The sequence below is a fragment of the Phymastichus coffea genome, unplaced genomic scaffold (genome assembly GCF_024137745.1).
Source record: "Phymastichus coffea isolate CEN01 unplaced genomic scaffold, Cenicafe_Pcof_1.1 PCOF00130, whole genome shotgun sequence".
In the NCBI taxonomy this organism is placed as follows: Eukaryota; Metazoa; Arthropoda; class Insecta; order Hymenoptera; family Eulophidae; genus Phymastichus; species Phymastichus coffea.
The window spans coordinates 539,826-565,558 of NW_026706941.1; the positions used below are offsets into that span (position 1 = coordinate 539,826).

At 34.6% G+C, this 25,733-nt stretch overlaps 3 protein-coding genes across 10 annotated transcripts in view; all 3 read right to left on the reverse strand.

The window, feature by feature from the left end:
• The window catches only part of LOC131671621 (semaphorin-1A), a 229,907-nt gene extending 222,155 nt beyond the window's left edge, over positions 1-7,752 (reverse strand). For both annotated transcript variants that reach the window (XM_058948195.1, XM_058948197.1), the window contains exon 1: positions 7,176-7,752. The gene's annotated coding sequence lies outside the window, so the exon portion shown is untranslated. The remainder of the gene's footprint in view (positions 1-7,175) is intronic.
• Positions 7,753-8,335: 583 nt separating this feature from the next.
• On the reverse strand, positions 8,336-20,261 carry LOC131671606 (E3 ubiquitin-protein ligase Nedd-4). 5 transcript variants are annotated; one of them, XM_058948157.1, is made up of 16 exons: positions 19,933-20,261; positions 19,355-19,518; positions 16,497-16,697; positions 16,248-16,408; positions 15,808-15,982; positions 15,589-15,707; positions 15,340-15,475; positions 15,029-15,154; positions 14,396-14,446; positions 13,992-14,259; positions 13,423-13,481; positions 13,280-13,345; positions 12,965-13,194; positions 12,755-12,876; positions 12,039-12,678; positions 8,336-11,911 (listed from the first exon to the last, which is right to left on the reverse strand). In XM_058948157.1, exons 2-16 carry the CDS (start codon positions 19,502-19,504, stop codon positions 11,809-11,811), a joined length of 2,607 nt encoding a protein of 868 aa, XP_058804140.1. In that variant the 5' UTR covers positions 19,505-19,518; positions 19,933-20,261; the 3' UTR covers positions 8,336-11,808. The 5 variants fall into 5 exon arrangements, with proteins under 5 accessions (XP_058804140.1, XP_058804139.1, XP_058804143.1 ...); XM_058948156.1 differs by having other exon boundaries at positions 19,355-19,521; XM_058948160.1 differs by lacking the exon at positions 15,029-15,154 and having other exon boundaries at positions 19,355-19,521.
• Positions 20,262-20,602: 341 nt separating this feature from the next.
• Positions 20,603-23,779, reverse strand: LOC131671607 (enhancer of mRNA-decapping protein 3). Of its 3 annotated transcripts, none has more exons than XM_058948163.1 (6): positions 23,635-23,779; positions 23,162-23,331; positions 22,734-22,975; positions 22,477-22,601; positions 22,147-22,407; positions 20,603-22,002 (listed from the first exon to the last, which is right to left on the reverse strand). In XM_058948163.1, the coding sequence occupies exons 2-6, from the start codon at positions 23,317-23,319 to the stop codon at positions 21,409-21,411; spliced, it is 1,380 nt and encodes a 459-aa protein (XP_058804146.1). In that variant the 5' UTR covers positions 23,320-23,331; positions 23,635-23,779; the 3' UTR covers positions 20,603-21,408. The 3 variants fall into 3 exon arrangements, with proteins under 3 accessions (XP_058804146.1, XP_058804145.1, XP_058804147.1); XM_058948162.1 differs by having other exon boundaries at positions 23,552-23,756; XM_058948164.1 differs by having other exon boundaries at positions 23,724-23,743.
• Between the last annotated feature and the right edge of the window lie 1,954 nt (positions 23,780-25,733).

Consider the following 25,733-nt stretch of genomic DNA (forward strand, 5'->3'; position numbering starts at 1 on the left):
CCTCATTGCAATGTTATTTATTCGGGAAAACTTTCTATAAATACGTATATGTAATATTTATTAATGTAATCATACAAAGTAACTTTGATCTATTCCCAATTCATGATATTGATTAATTTCGTGAATTCTAGTGAGAAAAGTTAATTTTTGAAATTCAAACCACTTTATTAATTTAATAAAAGACCCAGACAGTTGAATTGTATTAGTGAATCAGTATTGATTTTCGAAAGAATTGAAAATAAGTAAGACATATAAATTATTAGCTGAATATTGTATCTAAATAACGTTCACCAATAGATAAGAGACGTTATTCAATCGGCAAAGAAAATGCTGTTATCATTCTTCACAAACATATTGACACATGCCATCTTTTGTCCCGACACTCTAATCGAATAATCCTGAATTTTCTATGTAAACATCATTCGTCGTAGCCTGTTTCAACGTAGACGTTTTATTTGCCCGTTGAGTCGGTAGCTCGCATAAAAACATCGGCGCGTAACGGCGCGGCGTTTTTCAACGAAACGATTTCAATGCTGAAAGCTCGAGTCAGGCAAAAAGAAAAAACTGACTGGCAAAAACACCCAATTAAAATGCAAGTAAAATCGCGCCAAAGCCCCCCTGGTGACAGAAGGAAAGGGGGAGGAAAAAAACACGAGTCGTCGTCGTCGTCATCGTCGTCGTCGTTTCATCGAGTCGCTCGCGTGGAGTGAAAAAAAAGTAAAGGATTTTTTTCGCTCCCTTTGCGCTCTCAAAGAAGCGCGTTTACAACTCACTTTGAAATCTACTTAAATGACCTACATTACAGCCCGCGGCGGGGAAGATGGAATTTGATATGGCGCGGCAGTGGCGGCAGTTGCCGAGCACTCGCGGACATTACAAAGTTTTCGTTACCATTTGCGCGACCGAGTTTATACGTCGTCGTCGCGCGAATAAGCGGAAATTGGATCGTAAAGAGAGTCTGCTTCTTTTTATTCCCATGCTCTCTCTCTCTCTCACTCTCTTAGGCTTCTCTTTTCGACGTGAGGAATCCCGCAGTCGCGGCTTTCAATTCGCCTGCTCGTCCCCGTGGAAAGGCGAGATCGTCTAAAACTATTGCAAAGAGCCTCTCCAATTGTTTTACGCCTCTCCGGGTAAACGCACCCCCTCCTACTCTACCCTACCCCTTGCCTTAGTTATCCTGCCACTGGCAGTGATCGATGTTCTTTAAATGTACTCAAACACTTTTTAAATGTCTTTCACCATTTTATTCCACTTCGAGCTTCTAACTGATTTAACGTTGGGTTTCAGATGATTTATTTCACTTTCTTTTTTGTCTCACTTAGCCACCCCATTGCAACGTTATACTGATTTAGGTTTTGAAAAAAGAATTTTTATTTATACGTTACCACTGACTTTCTGATATGATCAAAGTTTCAAAGAAATTGTGAAAGTCATATTCAAACTTGCAATTGATTTGATATCAATTTGGTTTAAAACTGTTGACCAAATGCTTGTGCTGTGGGCTACTCGGAAAGCATTGAATATTTTGTCATTTGTAAATATTAGTTTACCATAGCACGTAACTGATTGGAATAAACTTTATCTTTAAATTAATTAATGCATTACTATGGGAATCTGATGGATGTAATTGCTTCATTATTTATTAAACTACGTATAACTAGAGTAAAAATTTATTATATTTCTCGAAACTTGAATGTAATGCTATTTTCATGGTAAATATTACATATTATGTTAAGCCGACAATAATTGTATCAATAATAAAAAAATTCACGTATAATTCACAATATTCATCGATCAATTTTTTTCACAGAAATTTAATAAACATATTCTGAGCGTTGACAACTAGTCCCAGTCATTAAAATAATATATTGAAAATTACACAAGCAGGAAGCGACATTCCATTCGTAAATAAACGACCAAGTCCGGATATCGCAAGACGAGCAGGCGAATCCGTTGAAATAACGAGCCGCACATCCGTTCGGATAACATGAAAAAAAGATCGTAGAAGAAGACAGAAGAAAAAAAACAGGAGAAAGAGTGAAATTTGCAGCGAAGCGTACAATTCGCTTGGCAACTGCAACATCGTTCAAATAAAAAATATCACCGAAAAAAAAAAGAGTAGAGAAAGGAGGAAATTCCTTGCCGCAAGAGTGAATGCATACATATATAACCTAGCGAGCTTGCAGCAGAAACCGATGAATGAGAGAGAGAGAGAGAGAGAGAGAGAGAGAGCGCAAAAAAAAAAATTCTATTCAAATGATGCTCGCGAGTTTGTGCGTCCAATGACCGACGAAACTGAACAAAGATATGTATTCCACGGAGAGCTTGAACCGCTTCTCTCTCTTTTTTTTCAATTTGAAAATCTCATTAGCGCGAGAGTGCTTCTGTTTATCCGGAGAGCGAGAGTGAGCGAGAGCGGGTTGGCAAAAGTCAGCAACGTCCATTGTATACCACTCGCCTCCGCTACAACCTCCAGAGCTTTTCTTTGACTCTGCCAACCGACTTCCCCGGCGAGCCGAGCTGCGTACCCCCCCCCCCCCCCTCTATCTCTCAGTCTGCCATCGACGCTCACGTCGGAATATTATATGGATAATCATTTCTATGCAGACGCTAATTAATTGTGCTCGCTTCCCTCCTCCCTGCCTCCTCTTTACGAATATCTCGCTAGACGACAGGCTCAATGCCACTTTCAAATTTTCATTTCTTTTCATGCGCGTCTTTCTACTGCTGAGCCGAGCGAGCTTTTCCAGGAAGCTTTCTGTGTCGACTGCACATCGCCAGGATTTTATTTATCACACTACGCACTTTCCTCTGCGTTTCGCTCAAGCCCGACGGAAACTTCAGCGCGATTAATACGTCCGTCGGTCAATCGATTATTCCTCGATTCTTTCGCGGGTTTATTTGTGGAAAACGCGCCTGTCTTTCGTAACGAAGGCGAGATGTCAGCTATCTCGCGCGAAAGTCGAGTATTGACGTTCGTCGGGAAATGATGAACCCCCCCTTCCATTGATATGATCATCCCTTTGATGACTTTAACACATCGATAAAATGTCATTATGGAGCACGTCAAATCAGTTTATCCGACATGGTGAAACGTCGATTTTAGAAGCCTAATATTCCACTCAGGTACCGGCTGTTTAGATCCGAATCCATTTATGAAAGTCGAATTCGGAAAATACACAGAATATTAAACGCTTGCGCTTAATGTGGTTTGATTGAGCAAACCTTATTGCGCTAGGAAATGCGAATATCCATTGACTATTCCAACGACATTATTCAGAATATATCATAGGGAATGCTGGCAACGGGGTGAAATCCAATGTAGAAGGTAGAAAAAAGGTAAAGTAGATCGATATTGACTTTGAAAGTTGTATCTTCGGACAAGCCACGGCAATCAACGAATTCATGAAGCTCATCCGAGGGGGTGAGCTGCGTATACGGAAACTTGGAAAAGCCCGTAGAAACAAGATACAGTGTGCCGAGAGCAGCGCAAAGAAGCAGCGGGCGTCGGCATAAAGGATCAAATGAAGGCCCCATTTAAGTGTCAATTTACATTGAAGCTCGCGCGCTCGCTTGGCTGTACATATATATACGCGCGCCTATGTGCACAATCAACGCCGTCGCGTCGAAGCCGAGGCCAATTTGCAAATTGGCAAGGGTGGGGACCGAAAAAAAACAGAAGCGTGCTGATAGAGAGAGAGAGAGAGAGAAAGAGAGAGACTGCACGTTTTTTTCTGTCTCGCAGTGCGGAGAGAGAGAGAGAGATAATTAGCGGTGATTAAAGGCCAGCGAGAGCGAGTGCGGATGTCAAGGTTAATAAGCCGCTCTCGCCTATCAAGTCGGCGAATTAATGGGATTCCCGAAGAAAAGTTACGCGAGCCGAAGCTGGCATTGTTGCTTTTAGTTATTTGCAGCTCGAGCGCGCCGCCAGCTCGGTGGATGACACCGAAAAGTTACACTCCGCTCGCGCTTATCAGCTTCAGATCGGCTTTTTCTCTTCCCGAGCGAGTCAACTACGTTCGTGCTCCGCGGGCTCCCATTTTGTTTTTCCAATGCACGCGCGCGCTTCGTCTCGTCGCGGAATCAATGCGCATCTGCCTGCTCGCGTTCTCGAAGACCTTTCGTTTCCTCGAGCAGCCGAATTTCTCGCGCCTCATTACCCGGTAAACCGAATTGCCGCTCGGTTTACCCGGCAACGAAAAATTTCGAGCCGGAAAGAGAAGAAGAAGAAGAAGAAGAAGAAAAAATAGTTGCGCTTTCGTTATTCCGCGGTTACGCAAATGCGGGAAAGCTCGCCTCGCGGTAATCTCGTTGCATCATAAAGCTCGCGGGCGCAACTTTGCCGAACGGGTGTATAATTGGAAGCTGCGCGCGAGTACGCGAGAGATTTTCAGAAACGCGATATCTCCCTCGCAGCGACGCTAGCAATGGCAAATGCATCGGATTTCCTAGAGTTTAGATATTTGGCAGGGGCCACCCTTACGTAACGCAACGATAATTCTGCGTTTGCCGGTGAGTGCTTTATTCTTGTCAACGATATCAGATTGAATGTTGGTTAATTTCATTTTCTATTTCTCGCCATTTTAATTACGGGGTGAAAACATTTTTCCAACTAAGGGTGAAGCATTTTCAAATAAACCAACAAAACTGACAGCTTAGTAAAAGACAAGCGAAGAAGAGAAAAGGGCAAGAGATGAAAGAGGAGAATGAGTTCTAATTTTTTCTGAAAAGAAAAATTGAGTGACAGCCGTTGGCGTGTAAGAAGCTCACGTGAGCTCCTACACGTGACAGCTCTCTTTGCTCTCCGAGCTTTCAATAGACGCTCCCATTTTCATTTTCATAAACTCTCTCTCTCTCCTTCGATATCTGTCTTTGACGACAGAAATACGTACAATCTTTATGAGAGAAAGAGAGAATCGAAGACAGATAAACGGAAAAGATTCGCGCTTGCTCGCGAGAGACGTACATTGTTATCGGCGTGGTAACTCGAGGGGTAAACGAACCTCGCGCGCTTACCTTCCAGTTTTCCAATACACGCGAGCGACGCGCCACGGCAACCCGTTCACAGGCCTGGATAAAAAAAAATGCAAATATCGCCCCCTCGCGCCTGGATGCCTCTTGCCCTCTCGCTATTTTCATTAGCGCTGCGCAAATATTTCTTCTCCTTCTTCGGTCTGAAACTTGGCGTGGCCGGGGCAGCGGCCAACTTTCGGCGCGTATCGCGTGAAAAGATGCGGCGCGAGCACGCGCGCTTGTAGCAGTAATTTGTTTTTTTTTTTTTTTTTTTTTTTTCTCTTTCTTTAACAAAAGCTACGCGGCAAGTTTTTAAATCGAATTGCATACGAGCCCCAGCCCCCGTCCCTGCTGCTACCCACGCGCCAAAAAGTTGAATTTCGCAATGTTCGATATGCTTCTTGCTCTCGGCTGCAGCTCCCCAAATGCCACGAATTGAACTGGAAGCGAACTGGGTCGAAGAGCGCGGCTTAGAAAGGCTAATTTTTTACCATTGAACTTTTCCGAGCCCGCTCCGCGATCCTTATATACGTGTACCGTCGCGTGCTCGCAGCCCTCTCACGCAGATCCTTGGAGGAGAGCAAACCTACAACTTCGCGTAAAACATCGACTTTATATACGAAGATTATTATTTACAACGTCGCTTAATTAACGACGCCGAGCGAGAGAGGAAAAGAAGCATGCAATTTCGACGGAGAAAGAGCTTTGATTAATAGACGCGTGGAGGCAACAAAAAGCACTGTAAACCCTGTAATAGGAGCCAGTCGGTATAAAAACTTATAAATGCAGGCTGGCAAGCGAAGTCGACGTGCGCTACTATACACTTGCATTAATAGGAAGTCTTCGAAGCTCCATTATAACACAAGCCACTCCGCATAATCCGACGTCTATCGGTCTTTTGGCGTTTTCTTTTTCTCCTTTCGCTGCAAGTGCTCTGACTGTTTCGTTTGATTACGTGGCTTTGACAAGAGCACGTACGCGACATGTGCAACTAGACGTGAAAGTAAGCTACCGCGCATCACATTAATCTTTCATGGGATTACGTAAGTATCTGCTGGAATATTAGCGAAATTTCGGTTTCAACTGATATTTCGGAATAGATATTACAAGTACAATATGAATATATCTCATCAAATAAACATTTGACATATTTAGATTGGCAGTGCGTTTACCTTACATTTATGCACAGCCGAGTTATTATATATGAATATTCTACATTTTATAAACAATTTTCAGAATTATTTGCATTGTTCACATCGATAGCCAGAGGAGATATATTTCAGCGGGTATACACATTTTAATCATACTGCAGCTGGAACGCACACCGGTGCTGTAAAATTAATTTAAAAAATACGTATAAACGCAGTTATATAAATTCAACTTAAATAAATGAAATTCATTTGAAATTCTATGCTTGGTTTACCTAATCAAATTTTAACGTTAATCATGCAACTGTCAGTAGAGGCATTCGATTTTTCCACTTCAATATTCCCAAGATTTCATTATGCGTACGTACAAATGTTTGTTTTTGACCCTACGAATGTTTGTATAATTGTTTGCGTGTAGCAAGTATTAAACGAAACAATTTTGTCATATTTATAAAAATTACGTAAATAAATTAAGTATTAATCTCTCTATCTCTCTTTTTTTCTCTCGATTGTCAATAACAATTTTCTTCATCTTGTGAAGCGTATCCATAACAAATAACCAATAAAAGAAAATGAAAACAATAACATATTTGACAATAACACATTGATAACATTAAGAGAGAAAGAGAGAGATCTCCACCCACCAAATCTTGGAACTAGTTGCAAGCTAAAGGAAAAAGCAACAAAGCAAGAAAAAAAGCTGATATACGCGGATCTCCCTTCCGAAATATTCCGCCCCGTGTGTCGATGCAACGACACCTCTGCAGCAGGGAACCCATATACACGCACACATCTCCACGAGAGGAAAAGATGTGTGTATATATATATATATATGTGTATGTATGTGTATATATATACACATACATACACACACACACACACACACATAGGGATGGGAGGGCACTTACATGCAGAGGGATGAAACGCGAGGCGGCTACATTCCACGACACGTACAGCCTACGAGCGAGGGAGAAAAAAAAATGGTTACATGTATGCGTGTACACGTCTATATACCTGTATAAGTCCATGGCTAGGCAACAGCAGAGCGCGATTTTATACCGCAATGCAGCAAAGACAGCCGGTACAGGACCCTCTCACTTCCCAAATAAAGATGCCCTCGCGATCAACATAAACAACACACAATTATATGCACTGCCACACTACATACCGAGCACACGAGAGAAAGCTGCATTACTCTACTGCAGCGATAAGGACGAATTACGAAATATCTCCTCGCGCGCTGTGAGGACACTGAACTCACTCACTCACTCACTCTCTCTCTCTCTCTCTTACTTGCGAGATATATATAGAGAGAGAGAGGCAAACAAAACAAAGGCGCGATCGATCGTTAAAAGGCCGTGGCACAGCTGTCTCTCTCTCTCTCATTGACTCTCATACACCAGCCGATGATAATCAAGATTCACGCTGCCTTTGTACTTATATTTGACGACTGCTGCTGCGGCTAGTTGACTCGCGTAAACACATTAACCCCGCGCTCTCGCACACACGACGAAACGATCTGTCTCTCGCAACCTATCTGTCTATCACACACGTTAGCCTATAGCCTGCTCTGTACGAGGGTGCAAGTGTGTAGGTGAGAGCTGCCCAAACACGCTCGCAACTCTGCAGCGGCAGCGGCAACGGCACCGCACATGCCATTCGACCAAATCTGTACGCTCGAAGCTCCATCTCACGGATGGAAAGTGAGAACTTGGTTGGCAGACTTGGCTTCCGTCCGAGCCGGGCGAGCCTTTTTAGTTCTGGGGCGCGACCTTCAATTTTGTGAGCTTGCCAAATATTTTCACATTTACCTTTAGACTTGGCCTAACCATTATTGTATATTACTAAAATAAAATATGCTATACCCTGACATGACGGTAGAAATTGATCGTATCTATTCGTATCGACTAATATGTAATAAGTTATTCAATTGAAGCTTAATTCTTAAGCTAGAATTAGCGTGAAATGCATTAATTCTATTTTACATGTCATGTGTCAAAATAAAATTTAATACTCATGAAATACAAAACAGTTTTTCTTTAGATTGATGATTAGACAATACATTTGCAAATCTGCCTATAAATATCTAAAACAGTTACATCTCGTTAACGCTGTGAATTTCAAGAAATAAAATCTTGTAATAAATACCAGAAAAACACAAAATTTATTCTAAATGTTTTTAAATGTTTTATTATATACTGTAAATAGTGCTATATAATATTACATAAACTATTAATTACAGAAATAAATTTCATACAACGTAATTGTTATAATAGTATTTGCATCCGCAAATTGAAAGAATACAAAGTATAACAAGACGTTTTTCTAAAAAGTTCTTTTGCTTGCAGTTTATCACTTGCCGCATTCTATAATTTATAAATTTAATTTTAATTACATCATTTCTTTTTCAACTTAAATTATTTACAAACGAAATCTTCTCCGAAGTCGACAAGTTCTATACGTTTTGTGCAGAGATTTCGTAGCCTCTGACTAAACGATCCAAAAAATTAGCAATTGATAAACTGCAGTAATGTTTCCGACATTACTTTATTACATCTCAAGGCTGGTTTACTTATTGGTAAAAACAAGCAAGTAAGATGCTTCTTTTGGAGTAGCTTATGCATATTTACAACAGCTGTAACGTACATGTCAACAAACGAAAAAATAAGCGCTTTTTTGTCATACTTAAATCCTTCTTTGACCAACTCAAGGCACACGTTTTTTGCAGTGTAATAGACACCCTCGTTACGAATCAATCTTGAAATCTCTTCCTCAGCCGATTCCCAATGGAAATTGAAGATTAAGATGTTGAAGTCAAAAGACATTAGTAAATTATTAGTCGTTGAACAAGAAAATAAAATAAATTGTTATTTGTCTAGAAATGGGGTTTCTTTGTAATGATATGGATCCTATAATAAACATCTGTAATGTAAAAATGCAGCGATAACATTCAAATTAACAATATCTGAACTCTGCATTATGGGCAATAATGCACATTTTCGACTAGCAATTTTTTTCCCAATTCTACGTTCATATTAACTTTCTTATACAATTACATCCCTTAATTTAATTCGCAACTTTACTAACGATGTTGTATTTGTATATTTGTTTACATTTTATTCTGTATCGATAGCATTTTTACACATACTGATACACATATCAATAGTTACCTTCACGTTTATAGAGAACACATCAGATATGGAGTTATAAAATCTTGTTATAATTTTATTGAATGAATTGAAAAGGACAATGTAATCAACAAAATGTAATAATATACATTTTTTAATTTACAGAATGAAAAAATCCAGTAATCAATAAACAATACTATGGATTATATTTGATAACAATATTCGAAATTAGCCAACCAGATAAAAAGCTTGCTCAAAATTGACACTGCAGTCAGAATTGATCTCCAAACACGCAAATATAATGTTTTCAACATTAATTATTCTAGTAAGGAGAAAAAAATAGATTCAAGTATTCTGTACGCAAGTGCACAAAAAGCTTTTGTGTACGCACAAAAAATCATCGCATTCAATAACACACGAAAAGGCATTGCATTATTTCCTTTCCAAGAAAGTGAATCTTATCTTCTTGATACTTAAAGCGATTAGCCTTGACAACGATGTTGGACATAACAGTAAAAATGAGGCATAATTGACACACCTGCGAAATAGTACACAAAGCTTTTGACAGGCATTTTTCTTACTACTTTTTATCTTCTCAAGCATCGAATTCTTTACATAAATAATGCAGAACTTTGTACATATTTTAACGTAGAAAGATATGCCTTGGTGTCGCGTGATTTAACGAAGCTTTTATTATAGACAAGAATACAGTAGCTTATGCTTTCTGAACCTTCAATATATTCCTTTTATAATGAAATTATATTGTTGTTAATACATTATAAAACGTAGCTTTGAACTCCGTAGATTTATCATACAAGTCAAACTCATCGTTGCTCTCTATGGTTATTATAAAATAGCCTTTTCGCAAAGGTTTATTTACAAATTTTTTCGCTGTAAAAGACTATAAAATTGCTGAGAAGTACATACATTCTTAAATACGCTGCAATGCACATTGCATAGATTACTAATGAAATAACTGAGCTTTTCGTTTTCCCGTAGAGTAGCATTATTTTTATTTTTTTATTATTGTATTTCTCATGAGAACATGCATCAATTTGAAGATAAACATGCAACAATAAAAGGATGACCGTTAAATAGATGATATGAAAAAAATAGACACACGATTTTAGACAGTTGCCTTTATTAGTTAGTCGAATTAAAATTCCAAAGCTAATTCAAAATATATCATTGCGTAAGTAAAATATTGGGATAAATATAAGTGATTCACAAGTATATCCATTTTATTTTATTTACGTTAATAGTACGTTGATAATATTGAATTCAGACTTGTAATAAAAATATTCACGCAAAAATGACCGTAAAGTTTATTCAAATAACACTAGATATTTCAGATATATATTCAAGCGGTCACGGTTATAAGAATCACTTATCATAGAACGAAATTCAAACATTATGCACGAGTAAATTGCATTCAAATTGAATTGTTTGTATACAAAAATATTGCGTCAAATTTAACATTATATTTAGTACGAAAAAATAATACATTTATATATAAACAATGAAATTATAATCAAAGTTGGAAAATTCATACAACGTAACTACAAATGATTATTAGCTTGAAAAAAAAACATTTTAATTAACAGTATCTATAGCAAAAGGAACAACAATAAATCATAATAAGAATAAAAGCATTTGTAACGCTAAAAATCGACGATATACAGTAGGCCAAAAGTAGCGAGTTAAAATAAATATAATATAAATGTACGTGAGCTCATTTTCAATTCATTACCTTTAAAAAGTAAATAACTGTCACAAACATATATATTTTATAAACGTATTTTTCAGTGTATTTATCTTTGCATGATCGTAATTACAGGAATAATCATAACTAGATATTGCAAAACACGGTAGATTTATCAAGAACAGAAAAAAATACTCGATAAATGGAATATTATATAGTCAACTAGAGAAATTTTACTTGTCTTACAAACATATGTACACTTTTTTTATCATATGAATTAATAAAATCTATGAAGCACTTTTATATTCAATATCAAACAATGTATCACTTATAAATTTTTTTCATATATATATTCAATATCTAAACATTTTTTCATTCATTATTATCGTTTAAAATCTTCCTCCGAATGTATGCTGAATATACGAATGTTCAATTATTGAATTTTTTGTCTGACAAAGAATCAATAAATATATTCATTTCATTGCGAGTCTTTATAAATGTAAATGCATCAAGAATTGTTAAACAATTTTGATTTTTTAAGGTCGACAGTGACATTTTCTTGCCAGTTATTTCCTTCCGGTTGCGTCCTTTTTTTAATATTAAAAAAAACATTCCGTATATTTTTGAAACTTTTTCTTATACCGTAATAATTAATGGAATTGCAAATTACCGATTAATCTGCTTCTAAAGAAATAGAATAAAACAAATAAAATAATAATATTAAGTATATAGACAAATAAGATAGCATCTAATATGCATATACGTATACATATATACATTATATTACAGGTATCATCATGAAAAAAGGAATCTCGCGCTAATCTACCCCAGCAAATCCTTGCGAACCCTCAATTGCTTTGATCAACTTATCCCTGAGCTGCTGGTAACTTTCGTAGGGTGGTAAGTCAATGCGATTAAAACTGTAAAAGATATTAATGTTCCAATATCAGAATCATGTAATTAAATATCATTAAAATTTAATAAGAATAAAAATAATTATAATGTAATACCTTGAACATATCTCCAAAAATAAAAATGCAAACTTACCAAGTATGAGCCCTAGGATAATTGTCAGGTGTACCCCATTTTTCGATGGTAAACAACTGTGGGCCGTTGCTTCCATACAGTTCTTTGAAACCGTTCATGGGGACTCTTGAAGTTCCGGTAACGAATTGTAGCAACCTAGCACGCATCTCGTTATTGAACGATAACACGACTCTCCAGTACCATTGGACGGTAATGTGATTTGCGTGGTAATCACCCTTGTAGAGAGTATTCTGCTTCCAATCTTTAACGTCAATGTGTTGAATACCACACATAAGTAGTTCAAGCTCATTCTCGTCGAAGATTTTGATAAGAGTGAGAGGCACTAAAGCATTGAATCCTTCGAGAAAAGCATTCATTTGTTCTTGAACACGTGACACGAAGCGCCACTGGATAACTAAACTAATGTACTCGTCCTTGTTATCGTTAGTCACAGGTATAGTGGCACCACCGGGCTTAAGTTCACGTTGGGATGTGTGTCCGAAGGATTCTTCGTCTAAACAAAAAGTGAGCTCTAGCTCCGTTGGATCATTTTCCTTAATCCAAAGCAACGAGTTGTAGTACTCCGAGTCGACGCTTTCCATGTCTTTCAGGTCGATTGTTTTGCCCAGCATCATTTTGTAGAATGGGCGAATGAAAAAGGCTGAAGTATAATAAATTGATATGATTATATAGTAAAAAGCTTACAAGATCATGTTTTTACAAGATAAAATAATTACCATCCAACAGTTTTCCATGGTAAACAGCCATTCCCGCAATACGTCCAATAAACTTGAAATAGTTCAAATGTTCTTCATTGCACACTCCCGAAAAAGGATTTATTTGTAAAGTATAATTGTCCCTGTACAAATAATAACAAGTGTCATAATTATACTTTTAAAGAAGCAACTATAAATACTCTAAAAACACATCGATATGAATCAACTTACATTGCCGAGTATTCAAACAACCCGTAGTATGGATTAAACATTTCTTTAGACAATAAAAAGAACCATTCGCGAGCAAGTCCACCATAATCAAGGCCAATTTCACCTTCAAACTCTACCCACAACTTTGTCTTCAAAATATCAACCCTATTTACAGAGCTAATAATGCGGTAAGAATCCTCCAAAATATTAGTCCGTTGAACTTTAATCTCGAACTTATTTGGAACGTTATTCTAAAAATAAAATATGAAAACTTTACTCACTAATTATGATCACGTTATCTTGCTAATATCAACAGAAATTTATTGATAAACATACAGGTTTTCTTAGCTGCGATTTAAGGTATTCGTATTTACGTTTATAATCTCTAGAATATGGTACAGCCTGAAAAGCGAATAGTAATAATATCTATTTGCCCCTAAACATTAAATAAATAATGAAAATGAAGATTTCAAACATACCGGTCCAGCTATTTGAGGATTTGAAAGTCGCGGATCTTCCCATTGCGTTGTTCTCGTATCTAAATAAAAGTGAACATTTTTTTGGTTAATCAATAAAATAAAATATTTCAATATAACTAATAATTTATTTCAATATAACTATAAAATATTTCAATATAACTAATTTAATTATATAGTCGTTATCGCGACAGTGCAGCGCGCAAGCTCTATCAACGTAAGAATCTGCGTTACCAGTTTAAACGGTATTGAATATTGATAAATTAATCTATAAATAATTACTGCATAGTTGAATTGCCACTCGTGCAAATATTATCTCTTTTAGTAAAAATTATTTTCAGAACTTTATGTATAAACAAAATAGTGGTCATTCGAATGAACAAGGAAAACGTCCTGACTGATATAATAATGTAGGGGCTTTCCACACACATGCAATACTCATCGAGTATAAAGCAGTATAAAACAGTTTTACATAAAATATACAAAATACCAAAGTAGTGGAAATGACGTTTTAAAAGAATAAAAAAAATTTCCGTAATTTTTTTGACAAAGATTATTAAAAATATACTGACTATGGTCAATAAAGAAGATCCTGCCGTCGGAATGGACACGTTCCTCCCATCCCTCAGGTAACGGTCCAACTTGGTCAATATCATTTCTGGGGGTGGCTGAGGGCACGTTGTGCCAGGGTATAGAGCTCGGTCTACCGGTTCGCGGATCAACCCACGTTGTTGCGCGCTCGTTGTGGTCAATAAAGAACATGCGCCCGTTCGGTGCCAATTGCATGCTCCAGCCTGGTGGTAGACCTTCCCCGTTCAAGGCTCTCGGACTTTCAATGTTCTTTAGAGAGAAAGAGGTAGAAAGAGAGAGAAAAAGAAAACGAAATTTTGTAATTTTGAACTCGATTTTATATGGATTTTTGTGTCATGTCTGCTTGAAGAAAATGTGCTGATAGGGCTAACGCAAAGAAAGTTACCTGTTCAGATGATCGCCTGGATCCAGCAGGACTATCTACATTATCATCATTCTACAGAAAAAAATTTTAAAAAATTATTTTCCTTCGTCTGTGAGAACCATCTGATGAAGCATTAAAATTAAGCTTCCATAAAATTTCTGCTACTTCAAAATTAATTTGTAAGAAAGCTTCCATTACAAAAAAGGAACTTCAATTATTTATTGATAATGTTTGCATATATGTAAAATAATTGTAAATTTTTTGAAATGAGAAAATAAAGTGAATAGGAATTCGGTAAATGTTGGAATGAATAGTTAGTATTATTGAATTAAAAATCGATAATACTTCGTAACTTTGTTTAAATTTAAATTGTACAGGCAAAAACCATTCATTGCAGGAATAAAAAGATTAGATTCGTGCAAAATAAACTTGTGCAAGATAAAACATTATAGTTTCATATAATGTTTATGAGATGATATCTATTGTAGCATGACATTCTGCAACTACTAGTCAAGTCCCATGTGTATGTATTTAATGTCACCATAGTAATGAAAACTTTGAATATTAAAAAAAATGTATTTATTAAAATTTTTAATTTAGTAGTAGCTCAAAATGTGCAGATGTCAAAAAAAAATGTTAATGAATAATATGTACCTGGCTATTATGACCAGTTTGATTATCAGATCGCTCTCCAGGGTCTTCGGATGTTTTATTAATTACCCTTTCCCTTTGATTCCCACTCTCATTCTCTTCATCCACTTCCGAAGATAATTCACCATCCTTTTACACACAAAACATGCAAAATATTCTACATACCACATGCCACTATCTCATTCATTTTATAATAAATTTATTAGTAAGATGGAAAAATGATATTATTGTGTGTATATACAAATTACCAAACTGATAAAAATGATAATTAACTCATTGAAAAACAACTCTATGATAGATGGATAATGACTTACCGGCGTTATGCTAATTGTCGAGTTCCGTTGTCTGTTTTCATCATCTGCACTAATATGAAATCGTCTTTGAAATTCATTTGTAAATTCATTCATATTTCGTTGTTCATGACTGACGCCACCAGTCGGAATATTTTCTCTGTTAAAACCATTTCATATTAATTACTTCTTTCCAGAATAAGTATTATGAGTGAACATAAATTGACATAGTTAAGTTTCTTAATGTCAATTCAATAGAAGCTCAACACTTACTGCACTAAAGTCGGTCGCTCCCATTGTGTAAAACGAGCTATATGGTTAACATAGTAGGTTCTTCCATTTGCATCTTGCCTTTCTTCCCAGCCAGGAGGCAATGGTCCAAGAGTCGTTACCTATTTGAATAATGAATTAATTGAATAATAAATTATTGTTAACAGTGAATATTATTCCAAATTCGTTAGAAGATTCCATTATGAATAAGAAGATCCTTACTTCTGCTGGTTGCTCCTCTGGAGAATTTGAATTAGACGTTGGCTGATCCAATATTTCCCATCCTCCAGAATCAGACGCTGTGTCATTTTCTCCATTATCAATGGCACCATTTGAATCTGATATATATGCATGATATAATTCTAGGGTGCCTTTAACCTTCGATCTTTGATTAGTACTGCAATGTAGTATTTATTGTAGTTAAAACCATAACAAGTAAATTTTATCGATAATAAAAAAATTAAGAAAATACAATGGAATCTAGTACTATTCTTCTATTGCAAAATCAATGATAGTATAAATTTTTATTAAATATTCTATTGAATAAATCAAAGTCAACGTGTAGTATACAAACTCAATTTTAATCATTGAAATATATTGAGGATATTAAGGTTTGTTTAATATTAACTAATAATGTTAACTGACAATATTGAAATACATACTTTCGAGGGCGAAGAATATACTGTTTATTAAGAATAGTCCGACCATCTTGTTCCTTTGGTAAACTATTCAGTGTCAATTCAACCATTCCCAAAAAATCATCTCTTGTCAATCTATTTTCATCAAATACTTGTAGCACCAATTTATGTTCAAGTGGTTTTACCTAAAAATGTTTGAAAGAATAAAAGCAACGTTAAAAGGTCTAATCAATCTCTCAGTGCAATATTATTAAAAAATTGTATATAACTCACTCTGAATATGAACTCTTCTCCCCATTTGGGATTCAGAGTTTTTTTCTTCGTCTTTGTAAGTACAGAATCCACAGTCTCATTGCCATTGATGTTATTTAATTCAATACGCACATAAGGATCACTTGCTCCAAAAATATCTTTTCTGGCTAAATTATGACCAGCTTGTACCCGCAACCTCAACCTGCTTGTAGCTTCTTCTCTCTAAAAACAATTATTTTACAATATCATAAAACTACTTTCAAATTAATTATTTTCAAATAAGGTGTACATTAAATTAAAGCTTCTGCAAAATTTAAGTTAAAATCTAACCAACTGTAGTAATCAAGATGAAGATATGCATGCCTTCAAATTACAGCAAATACAAATTTTTTAATTTAAACTATTTCTGGTGTAAATCTTGAAATTAAATAATCAATCGTATCAGATAAGTATTTTTTTTTTGCTATATTAACATGTATATATTGACATTTATATCTTGTTCCATTATAGAACATTTCTTTTACTAGACTTGAGAGAATTGAAAAACAATACAATGGAAATAATAATAATAAATGAATAATAAAACTTTGAATTGCTTTTTTATTCATATATCAAAAAACAAAAAAACGGAAGACATAACTAGTAAAAAATACCTATTACTGTTTAGTCATGTTTTTATCTGGGTATTGCCTATTGCTAATGGCCTCAACAATATTATCGGTAAATTAAAATTGTTGGCGAGCTCGTCATTTACAAAATATGTGGAGTTAAGCTCCAAATTACAGTTACTGCAACATAGGTGTGACTGTTGTAAGTATAACGTAAAGACGAAATTATTGTAAGAGCTAAAGAAATTCTATGGAATAGCGGAAAAATACAGAGGCTAAACGATCGTGAGTTGGGGTAAGGTGTTCGGGGTTGACGAGGCGAAGCCCTGGACGAAAATATATCGAAAAGAATGTTATGTTGAACTGTCAAAATAAGATTTACATACGTCGCTGCCGTTGGCGCCGACTGTCGGATTATAGCCGTACACATTGTCTTCTGCCATTAACGAGACTTGCGAGAGATTTTCGCTTGAGTGTCGCGCGCTTAGCCTGCTCCGCCTTCGCCTCAGTTTACCCTTGCGTTCCCCCAGCTTCGGTTTATTTGGGCAAGAGAGTACACGTACAGCCGGATTTCACGCTCTCGCTCTTTCACACTTGTATTATTTAACTCTCGGCTGCCATCAAGAAAAATCTATTTTGTTCTTAACCCTAGTACGTCACCGAATATCATGAGAGAGAGAGACGGATGTGACATGTTGCCCGTTTAAAGATGGCTACCTTTCCCCCCTTTTTTCCTTTCGATATGATTCAACGTTGCCAGCGCGAATGCGCCTCTCTCTCTCTCTCTCTCTCTCTCTCTCTCTCTCTCTCTCTCTCTCTCTCTCTCTCTCTCTCTCTCTCTCTCTCTCTATATATATATATATATATATATATATATATATATATATATATATAGGCGCGCCTATGTATGCATATACAGATTTAACTATGAGTTACATAGTATGCGTTGTGCGACTTTTTTTTAATACGACTTTTTCGCGTGCCTGCGATTGATCATATAATGAACTTTTTTTTGGCAAAATCCGTTAATGGCGCAACAAACGTAAATGTTCACAGTCAATCCTAAAAAAAAAGAACTTGTGTCGGACTTGATTGTAGACGTGTGAATCAACAAGTTTTTTGAGGTTAGGATTGCTCGGACCGAAACTGGAACTCGTCATATTCTAGATATGATGATATGAGTGCTTTGGCGAACGCGAGATGACAATAAACGCAGACTATACGTTAATCATTTTTGTGACGAAATGATAACAATTAACAGTAGTTAATAATGATGACTAACTGTTGTTCAATCATAACCAATGTTAAACTAACCAATTAACTATAATTTACATATAAATACACTTTAAAGAATAAACAATCAACTTAACAAACAAAAGAAGTAATAATGCAATCTAATTTATTTCCTTATGTCTGGCATCATTGGGATTCACGATAACGAAATGTCAACAATATTATTATCAATTTTTACTTCCTACAAGTAGTTTTTTCCTTTTTATAGACATATATTCATTAATTATACATTATTATTTTTTAGCGCCTAAAGGTCTATAAAATTATCAGTTTTACGGAACTATTAAGACTTTATTTCAGTATCTTAATTGTTTTTCGACAATTCTTTTTTCGAATTATCCCGCCAAAGTTCACTTTTACACGGCAACACTGTTCAACATTTGAAAAGAAATTAAGGACTTGATTAAATGTAATTGGTACATTGATTTTCTGAGTTCATGTAAATATGTTTGCTCTTCAAATAGGCTTGCTTTCCAAACATATTTTGAATATGATTATTTTTGTATCACGCGTGTAAAATGAAATTTTGTACAATCGTTTCTAAATGTTGCGTTTATATACGTAGTATTCTCGGGAATTGGTATATTATTTTAATAGATTTTTGTTTTTATCGTAGTATGTTTATTCTAATCTATATTGTGACTGTACTTTATCAATTGTAATAAACAAAGCAAGAAATCATTTATTTTCAATTACTTGAAGCTCACTTGACTTTCTATAGTTAATCATTATTCAAACAACTGTACACCTGTGTGGGAATTTTCTGTACAAAGATCAAAGATAGATATGTTTGCTGCAATGAAAATATGCTTCCTATTGAATTGCAAAGTATTCATACAATGATTCTTTGTTGAATGCTTTTAGCAAATAATAAACAATATGTTACACGTGGGACAGAACACATTTTGTTCAAATAACTGAACTATTTAATTGTAGAAAAATCAATATATAGAGTTAAAATTATAGATAAGGTCTTACTACTGGGGTATAAGCAAGTGATACTCTGGTTGGTCGAGTTCTTGAAATCTCTTGCTGAGGCAGACGAATATGAGTCCATGAATTAGCTCTTCGTCTAGGTTGAGGTGGCTCCACGCAAGCATACATTGGATATGTCAAAGTGCCTGGCATTATCTATTTGAAGTCTGCTAATATTGCAAAACAAGTTTTAATTTTTCATTTGTAAAAATCTATGTACTTTTAAATTTAAATAGTAAAATTGTTAAGTTAGAGTGTCAATTCTTACGAAGCATCTTAGAATCAAATTTGTTTCATAATGTTCTTTGTTATGCAATATCAGATATCAGTGTGCAACAGTTTTTTCATTGTTTTTAACAAACGATAAGTTGTTTTGTTAGCAATAAAAATATGCTTTTTAAAACACAATTGTACGAAAATGAAATAATTATGATTTTATATACAAGTTGAACGATTTTTATCTTAAGATAGAAAATTCCGATATAAACGTAGTTATCTGTTTCCTCAAAAAGCCAATCAATTTAAAAAGTACACGATTTTTTTAATGATGAAATGAAACTTGAATGTCAATATTGAATCACCTTAACTTGCGTATTCTCGTTCTTTATCCATATGGATATGGTATAAGTTCAATACTCCATACGACGACACATTACATATTATTATCAGTTTGTCACTAGGCAGGATTATTTATTGCAGGCGAAACATATCGCAAAAACAAAGTGAATTTAATGAACCAGCGTAAAAACAAACAACTTTAATAATCGTAACGACAACTTTTTTAACCGTACACTTTTCACTCGTCGCGCAATGATGACGCACTTGTCGAGTCTTAAGACAGTCGTTTAGCGGAAATTGATGTCGAGTTGCTCTCCGCGAATACACGGAATATTATAACAAAAAAATTTAACTACTCCGCAATGTTAGAGATAACGACTGGCTTTGAATCACATTGCAATAACGCATATATACTCTAAGCTCTTGAAGATAAAAGTACGTACAGCTGAACGACCGACGAAAGAAATCGGCCTTATCAGGGCATTGACGAAAAAAATAAACGCCTTGTCGATTACTCTGACGGTTCTAATTGCCTCAGCAAATTATGCAGAGGTAAATAAAAAAATGCGCTTCGTAAGATGACAACGTTGCAGACATAATTATGTGTTTGTTCGCAATTATTGAACCCCTTCAGTTGTCAATTGAAATATCAACGTTTTTTTTGACGCGCCGTAATTGCAACGTATAAGAAATAATGCTTCTTTTGGGAGTACAATATCACTTTAATTCGTTATTAGCAAATTTCATTTACACAAATCAGTTTTTTTATAACATTCTGTTTTGCTATGGTACTATAAAAAATATAAATAAAACAATTTTGATGAATGAAAACTCAACACCGATTTTTAAAAAAATATACAAATAAAATTTTTTCTGCTTTTGCCGCTACCAAATTTTACAAATTTGTATAGTCATGTGGTCTAAAATCCTTTAAAACTGTCGCAAGCAGACTATGTCAGCTGCTGCTTTAATTTCAGTTGTCGTAATAAGTCTTGTACACTCCCGATTGTCACTTATTCTCCATATAACATTATCATCAAACACCGCGATAGTACGGAATTAACTTATTGTTGAAAGTATAGACAGAAAATTCTGAATAGAAAAATTCTTGTAGAAATCAGTAGAAACTTACTACGCATTAGCGACCTTTCGCAATTAAATTATTTCTCGAAATAAAAATTCTAATCAATATAAATCATCACCTTAAAAATGCAAAAGTTTAAAAATATCAAAGACAAATGCTTGAAAATCCATCTTTATAAATAATTTTCTACTGGTTTACAATGTCGCATTATATTTCAAGAAATAGCGTTGTTTTCGTTTTGTCTCTCATCGTTCGTCTGTCCTTTCATATCAAATGAAGATTGCGCGCAAATCCACTTAGCTCACGTATGAATATACACTTATTAAATATTATCCAGAAGAAACCGAGAATGACAACTTTGTTAGTTTATTTTTAAAGTACGCAGAGCCGCTTAAAAGCCGCTTCGATGGAATTGCTAGGAACTGTTAAGATGCAGAGGTATGACGAACTTCGGTCCAAACGGTGATCTGTAGGAAATGCCTACGTCCGAAAATACTCTGCTTGGCAGAGCTAGGTTACACAGGTACAATCTGCCATTTTCAGCGCAATGAGATAGAGGTAAACCAGATACAAGACTGTACTTGCTGATGATACCAGGTGTACCCATCGAAGGAGGTTCGATCGCCAGTATGGAAGCTCGGTTATTATTTGCCCACTTGGCTACAGGGGTGATGGTTCGAGGAGATTTCTCTTCATAGAGAGCAACAATTATAAGATCTGCTACCGTTGGCAACTTCTCCACGGCATTTTCTACTTTATTTCCTGTGAGCTTATAAAGCGACAACTCCTGTAGCAGAAATATGTCCTCGGAGCTTTCCACGTAGACGATTGTCTTAACTCCGTGGCTCGATAGCTGTCGTGCGCAATTTATACCTGCGGCGCCAGATCTGTGAGGTCCACAGAGAGCGACAACCGTTGGCCATTGGTGGGCATTATTAGGATTCAATCGGTGAGCTCCTCCAAGGAGTTGCAAGATTATCTCAGTACCCGCTCGTCCCAATAACTCTACCTGTATAGTAACAGACAGAATAGATCAAATCATAGATCATAATTTTATCAATAAAGAAATAGTGCTTACACTTTTTTCAGATTTTGATTCATTCGTATGAGAACTAAAGGATATGAAAACTAAAATAATTGAATTGACCCTTACCCTTCGTTCCCAACTAATTCCAAGTCTGTCAGCAGCTCCAATCAATTGTCTTTGGAGCTCCAATGTAATACTTGGTATTATTAAACCGTCATCAGTCACATATTCTTTTGCAGCAGCACTAGGTACTGCAATTTGCCTAAGAGCTGTAGGTTCTGACTCTAGTACATTTTCATCATGTCTGTACCTGCCTTTATTGCCTCCTCTATTTTGAGATTGTTGTACGACGTCTGGTTTCTTAGAATTAATTTCTTGCCATACAGCCTGTAATTTAACAGTAAGCATTTATTTTAAATGATTAAAAAAAATTAAGTTATGAAATATATAATTTACCTCTTTATCAAACAATGCAAGATTTTTTTCAAAGTCAAAGTCTTGGCTCAATGATTGGTCAATTGGAGTACCAAAAGCTTGTTCGTCTCTTTCACTCATTTTTTTTCTGGATGTTCTAGCTTGACCTGTTATAAGAATAAAAGAAGCATCTTCATGCAATATTTGTTTTGATTCTTAATACTTCAGTAAATATTGATATCGTAATTGTCAATTGTTTAAAAAAATTAAAAATAATAAGAAATACAATTATAACATACCAGCTTTTCCATTGGCATTTTGTACTTCTGAATATGGCTGTACTTCTGATTGCTGTTTTCTTACATTTGGCAATAGCTGAACTGTTTGAGGTTGTGCTATAGGTACAGAACATTCTGAAACTGATCTCCCAACTCTTTTTGCAATAGGTCTTTTGACCATGACTTTACTTTGTGCCTGTACATCTCTTTGAGCTGTGGCATCTTCTACTTGAATAATATCTACATTCACTATATCTTTAGCTCTAAAAAAACAAATGAATTTGTGATTTTTGAATACTAATAATAAAAGAACAACATTAAAAAGAAATTTAGTCTACTACTTTGAATTTGTTAAAAATTTCAAATATAACCAAGTATAAAACATACTGTTTGATTAATTATTGAAGAAAAAGGAGAAGAATACAGAATTTAATGAAGACTGAACAAACCTCAATGTTACAGTTGGTCCATTGTGAGGGATACCATTACAAAATGGTTTAGCGAGTGTAACAATTTGATCATTCAGGGCAACAATCTGACCCTGGTAGCTTCCTAAATCTTCTGTACACTTTATGGATACAGTACAGCCCAAAAATTGTTCTGACATATTGAGATCACTCTATAAAATAAATTGAAAAATTGAAATAAGGAAATACCAATGAATTATTAAGATTCTTTCAATAAAGAAAAATTATTAGGCAAGATTAAGAAAAAATAATAAAATCAAATTATAATGCAACAAAATGAGAAGTTAAACGACCCTAGAAGTAAATACAGAGCACATCGGAATTTATAAGCAAAAACAGTTTTTACAACAGTAAATATGTGATAGGCCTTACCACTTGAATAGGATAATAAAATGCTTATTTGTGTTAAATCATTTAAGACTATTCAGTTTTCAAAGATCAAATTCTGATGATACCTGATAGGTTGAAATGAGGAATATCAACGAATACTCGCAACTGAATAACAGGTTATAGAATAGAACGAGAATTTCGCTTCAACACAAACCTGAACAAACAAACGCACAGTAGTTTAAAACCGTAGATGCATAACCTATGCTACACGTTAGAAAAAGACAGAGTGATAATCTCATATCTAACGCGCAAAAGCGAAGTGAGAAAAAAAAGGCCAAAGTGAGATCGATGTTTTTTATTCGTTCAGTTAAGCGCAATTTTCAAACGTGGAAAATAAATTGATTATTAGTTGTCTTTTTATCCACATTTCGGTCAAGAAATTGAACTAATATTTTTATTTAATAAAAAGCTCTTCTTTAACTATAATAGGGAATCTAAAATCAATATTAATTTAAAAATGTTAGTCCCTTTACATTTTTAATTTTATAAATAAAGATAAATAAATGTATGAAAGTATGCGGTTCTTTCTGATAAAACTTGCTATTTAAGTTTAATTTCAACTTTAAAATGGTCTTAGAGCATCTTAAATTGAGATACAGTTTTAAAATTTTTGATAAATTATCTATAAATAGTAATATATATATATAAATAAAAAAGCTTTAATTAATTATCAGTTTTCATAATTGTTTACCAATATATTAACATACAAAAAAAATAATTAGCTAAATAATTATAAAAATGTATATAGTGTAGCTTCACATTACACACATATACACGCATACACACAATATTTTGTCAATTATCTCTTCTAGAATATATATATATATATATATATATATATATATATATATATATATATATATATATATATATATATATATATATATATATATACACATATTAAAATTGCATCTCAATTTAGGATAGACGAAAATCAATTCCAATAACCTTATATTTCACTATATTATTTATTTATATTACACAATAATATTATATTGCATACAACTTGAGCCAGAGATTAGGTGGCTTAATCTCTGTTTAATTATACTAATTAACATCCCGAAATGCTCAAATTTATATTAATGTATTCATTATAAGATGAAAAGAATAAGCATAACTCTATTTGAAAAATTTTTTCAAGATAAAAGTATACTACCTTAAATTCAAGTTGAATTTGTATTGAATATTTTTTTTTAAATTAAAATAAAGTGTTCAAAATTTATTTATCATATTTTTATTAATACATAAATATGTATATATAAAAATAAATTCATAAATGCTGACATTTACAAATAATTTTTAGATATACGTTGATTTTCAACGATTTCGTACATAATTACGTTATATATCTCAATCTACCTAGCTTATTAATAACATTATACACAAAACTAATTAAAGTTATGCAAATTAAAAATAATTTTCTCATCGAGACAATCTACATTGGAAACGCTTACGTGATTTGCAAATAATCGTGAATATTGGATATATTGATTATTAAAAATTTGGATCTACAATAGTGAAGATATGTTTATGCGAACTATAGAAATGTAATTTTTTTCAAGTTACAATTTGACAGGTGCAAACGAAACAAAAACAAAAGAAGAATTACAGATGAAAAGCGCTTAGATAGGAAAATACGAACTAGGAATTTCTCATCCAGTCAATGGCCGTCTAATAAATTAGTCAATCTATTTAGAAAAGCGTTGGCGACAAGGCCGTGTAGAGGACATCGCAAACAAATAAAAAATGACCTTGGCTTCTACTCTCTCTTGGTCGTTTGCCTGGAATAGCATGCGCTTCCTCAATAGTTGAACAAAAAAAGACAACCAAAAGTATATAACTTCAAAATTAACTTTCGGTATTAAAGTGAAAATGCGATAACGACCTTATAAGCTATTTTTAATCTTTATTCGGAATGACGTACTTTCTTTGTCTACTTCTATGGGTACATGATAAGATATCTACGTCTCTGTTGGTCATTTTTAATCTTTTATATAATTAACCGAAATCGTGAAAGAGATATTCAAAGAATCTGATCCTATAGGAACATTTTTTGTCGAGTATATATATATATATATAAGTGGGGATTGTGATCAATAGCTCGCTAGTTGATTCTCAATCACTGTTCCTTCTGCATAATAAAAAAATGCTGGTGTTTAGTGTA

What these genes read in the sequence shown, in the direction of transcription:
- LOC131671606 (XM_058948157.1), bottom strand. Translation starts at nt 19,504, where the DNA reads ATGCCAGGCACTTTGACATATCCAATGTATGCTTGCGTGGAGCCACCT. An exon ending in GAGAAGAGTTCATATTCAGA is followed by an intron (nt 16,409 to 16,496) that starts GTGAGTTATATA and finishes AAACATTTTTAG; the next exon opens with GTAAAACCACTTGAACATAA. An exon ending in AATCGCAGCTAAGAAAACCT is followed by an intron (nt 13,195 to 13,279) that starts GTATGTTTATCA and finishes TTTTATTTTTAG; the next exon opens with AATAACGTTCCAAATAAGTT.
- LOC131671607 (XM_058948163.1), bottom strand. Translation starts at nt 23,319, where the DNA reads ATGTCAGAACAATTTTTGGGCTGTACTGTATCCATAAAGTGTACAGAA. An exon ending in GGACCAACTGTAACATTGAG is followed by an intron (nt 22,976 to 23,161) that starts GTTTGTTCAGTC and finishes TTGTTTTTTTAG; the next exon opens with AGCTAAAGATATAGTGAATG. An exon ending in GAATTAGTTGGGAACGAAGG is followed by an intron (nt 22,003 to 22,146) that starts GTAAGGGTCAAT and finishes GTTACTATACAG; the next exon opens with GTAGAGTTATTGGGACGAGC.